General features: G+C 34.4%; 1 protein-coding gene across 1 annotated transcript; it reads right to left on the bottom strand.

Annotated features, from left to right (window-relative positions):
• Nucleotides 1-1315: 1315 nt before the first annotated feature.
• LOC117337507 (high-affinity choline transporter 1-like) lies at nucleotides 1316-13331 on the bottom strand. Its single transcript, XM_033898516.1, has 9 exons — nucleotides 13180-13331; nucleotides 11180-11366; nucleotides 10748-10855; nucleotides 8909-9064; nucleotides 8261-8409; nucleotides 7466-7612; nucleotides 7114-7243; nucleotides 3039-3256; nucleotides 1316-2841 (listed from the first exon to the last, which is right to left on the bottom strand). Exons 2-9 carry the CDS (start codon nucleotides 11343-11345, stop codon nucleotides 2296-2298), a joined length of 1620 nt encoding a protein of 539 aa, XP_033754407.1. The 5' UTR covers nucleotides 11346-11366; nucleotides 13180-13331; the 3' UTR covers nucleotides 1316-2295.
• Nucleotides 13332-13597: the final 266 nt, after the last annotated feature.

The raw sequence follows: 13597 nt of genomic DNA on the forward strand, positions 1-13597 counted from the left end.
CTCACGAATACCATCTGAGGACGCACGTGTGTCTATACTGAACTGGTTACTGACGGAAATCATCTGAGGACCTTCGTGTGTCTATACTTAACTGGTTACTGACGAATACCATCTGAGGACGTACGTGTGTCTATACTGAACTGGTAACTCAAGAATACCATCTGAGGACGCACGTGTGTCTATACTGAACTTGTTACTAACGAATATCATCTGAGGACGTACTTGTGTCTATACTTAACTGGTTACCCACGAATGCCATCTGAGGACGTACGTGTGTCTATTCTGAACTTGTTACCAACGAATGCCATCTGAGGACGTACGTGTGTCTGTTCTGAACTGGTTACCCACGAATACCATTTGAGGACGTACGTGTGTCTATACTGAACTGGTTACCCACGAATATCATCTGAGGACGTACGTGTGTCTATACTGAACTGGTTACTAACGAATACCATATGAGAACGTACGTGTGTCTATACTGAACTGGTTACTGACGAATATCATCTGTGGACGTACGTGTGTCTATACTGAACTGGTTACTAACTAATATCATCTGAGGACGTACGTGTGTCTTTATTGAACTGGTTACTGACAAATATCATCTGAGGACGAACCAGTGTCTATACTAAACTGGTTACTGACGAATATCATCTGAGGATGCACGTGTGTCTATACTTAACTAGTAACTCACGAATACCATCCGAGGACGTACGTGTGTCTATACTGAACTGTTTACCCACGAATATCATCTGAGGACGTACGTGTGTCTATACTGAACTGTTAACTCACGAATTCCATCTGAGGACGTACGTGTGTCTACACTGAACTGGTTACTAACGGATATCATCTGAGGACGTACGTGTGTCTATATTGAACTGGTTACTAACGAATACCATCTGAGGACGTATGTGTGTCAATACTGAACTGGTAACACACGAATACAATCTGAGGACGTACGTGTGTCTATACTGAACTGGTTACCCACGAATATCATCTGAGGACGTACGTGTGTGTATACTGAACTTGTTACTAACGAATATCATCTGAGGACATGAGTGTCTATACTGAACTGGTTACTAACGAATATCATCTGAGGACGCACGTGTGTCTACACTAAACTGGTTACCCACGAATATAATCTGAGGACATACGTGTGTCTATACTGAACTGGTAACCTACGAATATCATTTGGGGACGTACGTGTGTAAATACTGAACTGATTAGTCACGAATATCATCTGAGGACGAACGTGGAATAAAAGCACAAAAAGACTCCACAGGATAGATCACATGCGTAAAAAAGAAAAAAGAAAATATTGATGTATGTAGATAATGTTTAATGTCATTGTTGCAATATCATTCGATCGTATATGACAAATTGTGATACATTCCGTATAGAGTGTGCACCGAGGAAAAATAATATTGCGAACATGTGTATCAACGCCAAGCTTAGCTGACTGCATTGCATAAGATATTGATTGAATTCAAATAACATCTTAAAAATTAAATGATTGTATAATTGATATATATCTGTGTATCGAACAGATAGTTTTGATTTTCAGAACACCTCGGTGTTGCAAGGGCCAAATTGTAGAAATCCCGAGAAAATATACCATGTTGGAAAGTTGATATTGAACAAACCAAATATATAAATATAGGGTATAGATGCATTAGCAACATACATTTATTTAAGAATTACAACATTACCATACATTTAATTTCACATGCTTTAATACATGTAGTGGAAATTTCGTCTACAACGCCAGCGATTAACCAAATGTACATAGGCACACATGAACAAAGACTGATTCAGATAGAAAATGAGTTATTAAAAGTATACCCTAAAGTAACACTTAATTGTGGTACATATACTGATTATCCTCTATGCAATTATAATATCTCTAAATGGTTGACTAATTGATGACGTCATGATGGTAAACATGTAAGATACATAAAAAGGAAATCATTCATGATTAACAAGGTTCCATGTCTCTCAAATGATTGTCAATAGCGGAGACACTTCAAGATGTATATATTGTTGCCAAGTCACATCCTGACACAGTTGCATGCCCAGTTGCATGACAGTAATAATGCTGACAATTTGATATCAGGTATGGGTCCCCAGTGGGAGAAAACACATATTTTATATTGTCTTTTTCAAATTATACTCAGATATACCATTCAAGAGTACTTGTCTCAGTCTAAATATCTTTTAAACATGTTGTTCCTCCTAAAGACATATATTGCATTTCTATATAGGACAATATCCTGTGTGTACCAGAGTTGCCTTCATAAGCTATATGAATGAAGTTGTCTTCTTCTCTAGTAGTTCATCTTCAGCCGATGGTTCCGGATTACACTGCAACTGATCTCCATTTTCTTTTGTTTCAACCGCCTTCTGTTCCATTTCTTCCGTAAAGCATTGAAGTATGTCGTATTTCATAGGGATTTTTCCACTTTTGAAAAGCCTGTCGGTAAGGTAGGAAACTCCAATGATAACGATAAATGAGATACACATGGCCATGGTTTTGAACGGAAACATTTGACCGTGCTTTTCGTCGTAGTATGGATACTTGATGAGGGGAGGGATGAACAGGAAGGGCTCCCCTCCAGCAAATCGCAGGAACATGGCGATGATGAATCCAGACAAGCTTCCATAGGAGTTGGCGAAGCTCACCCAAAGGACGCAGATAAGCTGCGGAAACTGGACAACGAACATCAGATCACCACAGAGTATAAATAGTCCGTACACGGTTCCAACAGTCAGAGCTATAATGGCACCAAGCGCTCCTACAACCACGATTGCGACTCTCAGCACCCACACCAGTTCCCTTTCTGATGCCTGCAAGAAAAAATGATGCAGTATAAATATGTTACAAAAAAACTAGTTATGTTACGGGAATTGAGTTTGTTTGAATGAAAACCTACAGAAATGATCAAATGATCTTTACTGATGAATAAGCTAATGCAAGCCAGTAAAAGACCGATTTCTATCGCCTATATGTAATCGAAATAGCCAAGCTCTAACCGAAGACATACATTAGGTCTGAAAATATTCTTGTATATGTTGCTGGCAAAGACTGTTCCACTGGCGAGAACACATGAGTCGGCAGAGGACATGACAGCGGCAGACACGGCGCCGATCCCAATAATGGAAATACTTTGGGGACACACGAATTGTAAGACCATCGGCAGTATGTTTGTCCACTCTCCAAAGGTTAATGGTAGACTGCCTTCGTAGGAAGTGGCATTCCAGTCTGTAATTAGAACAGAACTTCCGAAATGAATAAAACGTTTAAATATTATAAAACATGTACAGTAGAGAATATTAAGAATATATACAGTCAGTTTTAATTATTAAATATTATAACATGCGTATATATGTAGTCAAATTTAATCAGAACTGAATTATCATACTGTTCATCCGCATTAATTTCAAAAGGAACATTCATGAACTTTTTATGATGTTTGATATAAATGAATGTTTCATATGTTTCAATGAAATAGATGCGAAATATTTGTATGCTTTCCATTATTATTTTAAATATATGAATTAAAAATCATCTGAAAAGAAAATATATCTCATATGTCCGAGTTAATCATTAAACGAAGTACTTCCACAATCTATTTACTGTGGAGTCTTTTATCGGTAATTAACGTGTGTCTTCAGACACTAAAAGGATATCAATGAAATAGGGAATATATAATCTTGTTCATAAACTATTGAAAATCATGCATATGTACTTTTAATATCAACTTTCAAAATGAATTTTGTTCAGTGATTAAGAGTACAAATGAATTCTAGATCAAATGATATAATTTGCAATAATCTGAAATCAAAGTTTTATTCACACAAATGATGCAACATTTGTTTGTTCAATAAAGTCCAAATATTAAAGTGACAAATGGTAAAATGATCGCAGTTTACAATTTAGTGTATGCCGTCATGTACATTTACTTAAAAGTATATGTTTCAAACATATGATTGAAAAGTACAATTGCGATTTTGTAATTTCCAGAATGTGTGAGGCTTAAAGAATATCACTTCTTGCGGAGTAGAAGGCTTATACCAGTGTAAAATAATTGCACTATGCATTGTTTTTCTTTTCTTTTTCTTTTGTATACAATATAACTATTAAATCTACAAATTGAATCTTCACGTGTGAATCATGTATTGTGGTTCAATTATGTATACAAACTCCAGATTAGAAATACCGGAAGTGACGTCTGGTTTCCGTTAGGCGAAGATGAGGCCACACGGTTGATATCCGGGTGGGCATGGAGCATCACGGTGCTCACACTCCTCTAGATAAAGATATCTAGAAAACATAGTCATATATTCTCGTAGAACAGGAGAAAATCAACCTTGATGAATAAGATATAAATAAAAATATGTTTGTCAAATAAGTTATTAATTAAATGTTCGTAGCATCGTTTATATACCGGGATTATTTAAATAACTATGAAATGCGATTTTATTTTGCTATGTATTCAAGTTTGATCTAAATATGTAATTTAAATTTGTCAATTTAACCAAAATAAAATAAACAAATAAGCGGAACACTTCATTGTATATGTTAATGATTTGTTTAATTAAAGGTGACCTATTTTATTCGATTTTCTCCTGTCTGATTTCCAATTACCTCTATGTAAAACATTATTAAACATTGTTGAAATGTAGCTGAATTACTATAAGTAATGTTAGATATGTTTGTTTTGTTTGATACGAAAAACAAGAACATATGAACAGTACCACGTGGTGATACATGAACATATATCTGTTGTGTCACAAGGGTGTAATGAGGTTGACGTGACTAATTCACGCTTCGGTAAACATGCAAACACGTATAAATGGAGTACATGGAAATACTAGGGATAAATATGTAACGTTGATGATGATTGTATGGAATGAAAGTAAAAAGTCTTGTATTATATCATTTAAAGCAAGATTGTATTAGGGTCACCTGAAATAACCATTGATATTATTGAACAATGTTGGGTACATGCAGGTGACCCAGTCGTTAATCAGAAGGAGTGACGTCAATTGGGACTGATTTAATGCATTTGATAGTCTCGGTCTCAGTTCGTGATAATAGATATTTTCCAAATTGCTTCCATGTAGCTTTCAGGTTTGGTATAGAGATCAATTAATGACGGGAAAAGAAATAGATGAAACGTTATTTGTGAAAGAGGCATTTAGTTTCTGAATTTTGGAAACTGCATGGAGAGGCTTTTAACATCAGCTATTCTGTGATCAAAGTAATTGCATTTGAAATGTTCTGTTACCAAAGAAAATATTATGAAAATTGATAAGATGTTAAACGGGATCTGTTCACAACATCTATACGAGGAAGAAGATCATATTGTTTACTATTACGATGAAAAATTTCAATTGGTTGTTGTAGAACTCTTCAGTGATGCCAGGAGCCTAATGTGAAATCAAGAAAGCTAATCAGAAACAATAAGAATCGGCCTGAACAACCCTTACTTAGTAAACTATAGAACGAAGGGAATGTGAATGTTACTCATACTCTCCCTCCGTTTCTAATTTGATGTCTTGTGAGTTCAGATATGTTCTATTGGCTAGTATTTCAAAATATTTACTATGCCTTGAGCTTTTCAACTCATAGCTAAATTGATGAAACATATTACCCGTATTAGTGACACGGATCGATGATTAATATTGGTGAATTTCCATGAGTTTATCAGGAGATACTTTGAGATTTAACATTTTTCGAATAAACAGAAAACAAATATCACAAGCAAACAAAAAACGTTTGTTGTCCTTTAAGGTAGAGTGTCACAATGCTTCTTGGATACATACAGGCATTAATATAGCACTTTACAAAAGGCTCACATGTATTAGTGTAGAAGTTATGATATATTCTGATTTAAGGACAAAGATCGATGATTACAGGAGAGAATCTAATCCCTGTAGCAGGAGTCTTTTGGACTTGAATGGAACATTTACAATAAATACAATATATATTCCTGAATCCAATTCCTTTGTCAAGAAAAGTACGAAACAAACAGGAATAAACACTGTGACTTCCTACCTTAAAATATATAAACAGAGTGGGAGGTAAAAACAAAAACCAAAAACCAAAAACCAAACGTGTTCTGGGGTATTCTAAGTAATCTAAAGATAGACATGATGTTTATATATTAATTGATGAAATATGATTATGAAATTCAACATTTCAATGTACGAATGATAACATTTCTGCATAAACTATCATAATGAAAATGATTTGGGGATAACTATATTCAAAGCACAATATGGAAAATTCCAAAGGTGAAAACGATATTGTGGTTTTGTATACAATTATCTTTTTAGCAACATTTATAATTCAAAACATCTCGCTGTCATTCGTTTTATGTTTAAGTGATCCATAAGGGGATTTGTTGGTATTAGTTACATAAAGAACAAGATTAGATGTTGATATCCTGTTTTATTGAACAGTCTCATTAATCTAGACAGTGTGGAAATGATACAAATTTCAGTTTGTCGTGGACGTGTCGTGGAGTTAAAGCTCGAGAATAAAACTTCTGGTAGAAATACAATAGGCAAGTATTCAGCTACAACACAGGTTTGATATACAATGTACTGTGTAACATTGTATTGATAAGAACCAGTTTTTGGTATACACTATTTATTATTGTAATAATCTGTTATAATAAACAAAATTATGTCCTGATAATTACATAAATAAAGCCAAAATAAGCTGAAAAAATGTAACAACAATTGACAAGCTCAACTCATGGAATTTTGCCTATCCTGTCATAAATGTATAACAGTACAGTATTTTGTTAACACTTAAACTGGATAGAGGAGAAAATAACATATATGAAAATCCGAAAAAAGTATATTACTATTAAGAGAAGTTGTTTTGAAAATCAGAGATAAGAGGTAAGCTAGTTTAAAATTTTGAATATGCGTTATTGTTGGTTTTGAAACAAGGGATATGAGATGCGTCAATTTCAAAGTTTTTGATAGTGTGATAATTTGTGCATAACAGCATGGATATTTGAAGTCAATTTGCACTGAAGTAAAGTTTATAAAGATCAGTTTGTCAAATCTTATTTATTTCATTTAAATCCAGGCTGACTTTACCTGTAGCTGCTCCTGCGACGCCCAAAATGCCTGGAGGGATGGCTAGTACCAGGGCTATGCAAGCGCCGACCACTGTGGAAATTTGAGCAAGTTTGGGGGATTTACATGCCAGCACGCGTTGGTACCATGCCTGCATTTTAAATGTATCAAGAAATTAATATGCATGGTTTCTCATTTTCAAATTGTTAAACATTATATCAGAAAAATCGTATATAAACAATACATCTTCACATAAAATATATACATTTTCTGATAACATTGACCAAGAAATGACGGAATGCACATATTTGATAATAAAACTGACAAATAAAAACAAACATTTAAACAAAACAAAGTATTAAAATAAAATCACCTGCCAGGGCACACCCCCACAGACACATAGGAAGATAGTATCAATGTACAGTCCAATGTGCTGGCTGTGAACTTGTCCAAGCCAGCTAGTTGTAACCTTGGACATGTCAACAACGGGGCTCGTTACGGCAAAAGGAACAGCTAGGACCTAAAAACAGTATATAGAAAACATAACATTCTATCTAAAGAATTATATCAGGTGTCTCACGATTGGAGTAGGTCATAAATGGCCATTGTCATGTTGTCATTACAAAATCGGTTGGAAATGAAGATAAGTTTCACCAAGTCCTAATTATGTCCTAGTGTGTTGACTTTGTGATTTAAGGTTTGTATGTCTGAGTTTGTTGAGTTATGTTTTCCTGCTTTATCTTGCTTTTCTTTTACGTACTTGACACTTTAAGTAGTATATATTGACATCGAACATGTGTACTATGATACAATGACCTCCCTCTGCTGTTGTTTTAGCAAATAACCTAAGTACAGCATACTGTGTTTTCCTACATGTTATACTCATGATGTTTAAATGATTGTGGAAAAAGACACACACAAAATATAACACATTTCAATATGGTAGGGTCATGATCAATTTAATTGCATCCTACAGCTGTTTTGTCCTTTTGAGACTCGTCGGTAATGGTACGAGTCTAAAACTATTATTAATTTACCAATGCAAGTATTCGAAATTTATGTTGAAATTCAACAGGACAAAATAGAAACATGCTCCCCTAACAAACCTATAAAATAATTATTTGAACAATAAAAAAATGTTGACAGAAGAATGAATCGTGTTACGTACAAGTCCGACAGCTATCAGGAAGAGCTGCACAATGTCCGTGTAAGCCACTGAGTATAAGCCACCGAAGAACGTGTAGACAACTGCTACGCAGGCGGAAATGACGACGGAAGCCGTGATGTTGATATCCAATACAATTGACAATGTTGTGCCTGTGATAAAAAAAAATCAAGAAGCAACACTTTTTACGTTCAAGGACATACTGGTTTATATCACACCAGTAACAACAGTAATGATTATAAATTCATAAATTTCTATCAGTTCTAAATTCCATAAAACATCAATTATTTAAGTTATATAAAACATCAGTTCGTTACAGCTTTTAAAGTACAAATATATATGAATTAAACCTCAGTATATTCAATTCTTTAAAACATCAATGCATTACATCTCCATAGTCTAGTCCCAGTGCTTAAAATTGTCCTATACTTTGTCCAATTCTATAAAACCCAAGTCGTGAAATTTTGTGACAAATCAATCCCTTAAATTATCAAGCATCATTATTTTAATTTATTTTCTGACATCAAACTGCAAAAACCTTATTTATATTACTAATTGCTACATAACATACAGTATCATAAAGCTAAAAAGAATAATGATGGACTTCATTATCTGCTTCAGTATGAAAATTTACAAAGCATTCTTATTTACCTAACGCTCCAAAAATGGCTGCCTCCCAAAACACATCTCCAAAGAATTCTGAGACAAAGAGAACTGAGCCCATCTTAGGTCCATACTTTACTTGGAATGGGTCTAGTATAGTCGTATAACGGGCAGCACGGACCTTTGGTGCGATGAAAATTCCACCTGTATCGAAACAATAGGTTAAGGTATATAGCTTATTGTATAACTTATACAACTCCATTGGTACATAGATTACGTTATAGATAGCTATCATGTTTTATCATGGCTATGGATACTAAAGTAATCAAACATTTTAACGGTAACTATACTTTCATTTTTCATTTCAACAAATTTTATTGACATATATGTACAGGTGTTATTTACAAGGTCAATTGGATTGAATAACAGGCAGGGCCTAAATAAATTCTCTCCATATTATAGGTGGACAAATAGTGAAAAAGTGGAAAAGTTAATTCGGATAATTGAAATGGAATTATATATACTTACAATTAACAAACAGTAAATTTACACATATTGAGAGGGCGATAACTCTTATACATATATCTAATTAATTCTGGACATACACATACAGATACACATACAGACACACATACAAACAAAACATACATTTGTATTTATAAGGTATGATAGATTAAATTAGCACATATCAACATAATACTTATGTTCATAATAACAGTTTAATCTGCATCACGCTTAATATAATATGAAAGGACTTTTACGGTAAAGTCAATGCGAATGATATCTATTTACAGTAAACTTAATTTAACATTCTAGGACTAAATGGTAGAGTCAGTGCGAATCATGTATATTTACAGTAAATCTAATTAAACATTCTAGGACTTGTATGGTTAAGTCAGTCCGAATGAAATCTGTTTACATTAAATTTATATAAACATTCTAGGACTTATACGGTTAAGTCAGTGCGAATCATGTTTATTTACATTATATTAAATAAAACATTCTAAGACTTAGATGGTAAAGTCAGTGCGAATGATATCTATTTACATTAAGTTTAATTAAACATTCTAGGACTTATACGGTAAAGCCGATGTGAATGATATATATTTACATTAAGTTAAATTAAACATTCTAGGACCTTTATGGTCAAGTCAGTGCTAATCATGTCTATTTACATCACATTTAATTGTATACATTTGTGGAATTACAGCAATGTCCGTTTACACATGTTAAATTAACATTGTAAATAGGTAAACCAAAAATCTTTAATAAATATAACAATATGCAATGTAACGACATTTGTATCATAGTATCATTAGTCATACAAGATTTGATAACATCTTTAATATTGTAAAAAAGTTCCACTTTACTTGTTTGCATTACGTTGGCTTTCAAAGTAAATTAAGCAATACTTCGAAAAGATATGTTCCGATGACGTCGTATAAAGCAATAAAAGAATACCACGTGTAATTGACTCTTGATAGAAAATATTAAGACCAATCAAATTTGGAAATCTGAAAATTCGCAATTAGAACTTGAATATCTCATCGACTGGCGCATTGGATCCCGATACATGGCTTTGGATTGCTCATTGCCATCAATACAATTAATCTTGATGTTTGATTTAAAACTGGCCAACAGCTATCTATATCCAAATAGATCAATTTATCTATCGAAGTTAAATAATTCCATGTTCTCTGGCCATTCTAAGCAATTAAACAGTGCTCTTACGTGTAAGCGTATAGCATGATTTTAAAATGTGCTCGAATCGACCGTGCTGGATATTTAAAGCGAAATATCAGATTTTATAAATACTAGTACCTCTCATGTACAATCTGTCGAGTTATTACCGAATACAACCTACGTCACTGCAACGCAATTACTTACCTAGCGCCATACCAATGTTGTAACCTATCGGTCCTATTGTCCAGGCCATACCATCCCTCCCTATCACTTCCGCTGTACCGTTAACATATCCCCCTCCAACCATACTAGCTGTAAAAAATGATAGATTGAATAAAAATGGAGGATTGTACATATAGAAATTTGGCTGTAAGTATTCTATAAGACAAATTTTCAATCGAATCAAATGACATCTCTAAATAATGATGGTCCTATGGCGATTTCATGATGCGATGCGTCTTTTAATTACTTACAAAACTTTCACAAGAAATGGGTTTGTATCGATATACTGTATTTACATATGTTTTAAAATGTAGATTACATTTACTCTATCTATTGTATAAAATATTTGATAAAAGCCTACCCGTGCATAATTCCAATATGTCTTGTTATGAATAAGAAAGTTATAACAATCACCTGCAGTTGTTAAACAGGCCACGACCAACCCAAAACTCCGGTTTGCTAAGAACAGTTCATCGGCGGTACCAGTTTTGTTCTTACGCCGTCCAATTAATATTCCAAACGTGAGGATTGCCACGTAGAACACTGCAATGGCCACCAATCCGGGTATGTTGACAGCCATTTTGAAAGTCTTTTCTGGTTTCTGTGAAAACAAATTTGGATAGGCCTTAAGGATGTGATGTCACTGCCATTTATTGGTCCTTATGACATAAGGGATAACGTTGTCACTTTTGTGTTTTATGTAAAGTAATGTAATGTGTCTTTATTGAATTATAATTGCGTGTGTTTCAGGTCAATACAGCAAAATTAATCATTGTCGCCAACCGATCAGGTCAATACAGTAAAATTAATCATAGTCCCCAAACAATCAAGCCAGCACAGCAAAATTAACCATAGTCACCAACCGATCAGGTCAATACAGCAAAATTAATCATTGTCACCAACCGATCAGGTCAATACAGCAAAATTACACCAACAAATCATTGATTTTCGAAAAATAACCTCCCATTTATGCACTCCTAATCATGTAAGCTTTCGATTATTTTAAATTCCGTTGACAATGCATTATTTTGCATTTTTGAAATAGCATGCAGACACTTCAATGTATATTCCCCGCCGTGTTAAATCCATTCACCTTCAATCAGTATGGATGTCTTGGCTGTTGGGCAAATATTCTTTAGCACACCTTTCTAAAAAAAAACCTCTTTTTCACCACCTGGATTGCTCCGATACGAATGACATTGTTTGATATTAGTTTTATAAATAGTTAGCAACTTTAATCTATTTCGCCACGGCAGATACACATTATGGCTTCTTGCGCGTTTTTATTTTATGTGACATACATTTGGCAAATCAATTAAACTGATAGCAAAAACAATTTGAGATTTTGTATATATAATGATATAAAGTAACGCTGAATATGATGATCGAATCGATGGTAATAGCGACCTTTCCATTTTTTAAACTCTGAAGATTTTGATTCGTAAATTAATATCCTAAGACGTATACATGAATGCTCGTGTTATATATTTTACATTGCAACAACTTGGTCAGTTAATTCCTATATCACCTGTGTCTTTTCACGAAAACGGATACATGTCATGAATAATTTGATAACCTTATGCACCTTATACACAAAATGTAAGTGGTTTCATAACATGAATATTAAATACAAAGGTCAGGTGATTCTGTGACCGGGCTACTCTATACATTAGAAACGTTAAAAAAACACATCACCCGGAATTTCTACAGTTCTGTTGTCAGTCAGTATCAACTCGCTTTAAAAGTAGTCAGACAGTGAGTCGCGTTTATCAGACAGTGAGTCACGTTTATCAGACAGTGAGTCACGTTTATCAGACAGTGAGTCACGTTTATCAGACAGTGAGTCACGTTTATCAGACAGTGAGTCACGTTTATCAGACAGTGAGTCACGTTTATCAGACAGTGAGTTACGTTTATCAGACAGTGAGTTACGTTTATCAGACAGTGAGTCACGTTTATCAGACAGTGAGTTACGTTTATCAGACAGTGAGTCACGTTTATCAGACAGTGAGTCACGTTTATCAGACAGTGAGTTACGTTTATCAGACAGTGAGTTACGTTTATCAGACAGTGAGTTACGTTTTTCAGACAGTGAGTTACGTTTATCAGACAGTGAGTTACGTTTATCAGACAGTGAGTTACGTTTATTGTGATCTAAAATAATTCTGCTTGATAATGACGTCATATATAAATGACGGTGGCATCCTCTAAAACGCCCTTGTCGATTTGGAAACCCCAGTAACATTTTAATCATTTGTAAATGTAATCATTATTCTTTGGCAACAACCTGGTCTGTCAATATTATTTCCCAATTTAACACTTTGACCATTACTTTTCTTTTATTAAATATCATTACGTATTCGTTATTCTAATGAATTAGTTCATCATATATTGGTACATGTATGACTAATCACCTGGTCCCCTAGCTCCCATACGGCTAACTTCGGCTGATTCCAGTATCCTCCATCAATACAGAATGTGCCGAAATGTGACGAGAGTACCCTAGCTCTGTCAGACTCGTATCTAATACAACCAATTATATACGTCCTTTTGGTACTGTACTGGGAGTCAGAATGGTACAGCTGCTGTTTCTATTACCCAGTTGTGTGGTCGGAATGATTACACATAGTTACTGCGCAATGTTTCCAGCCTTGATAAAAAATGACGTGAAGCTAATACCTTGCAGTAATTTCCACGCACAAATCATTTTGCAGTCCAAAGACGCTTGGCCACACTCAAATTATCCATCCTTATCCTTTAAATGTTCTGCCTTCAATATGGTGTTTTAATTTCTTGCGAAAAGCGGGGTCTCCAGCAATGTTAATTTCTCTT

Source organism: Pecten maximus, chromosome 11 (assembly GCF_902652985.1).
Source record: "Pecten maximus chromosome 11, xPecMax1.1, whole genome shotgun sequence".
In the NCBI taxonomy this organism is placed as follows: Eukaryota; Metazoa; Mollusca; class Bivalvia; order Pectinida; family Pectinidae; genus Pecten; species Pecten maximus.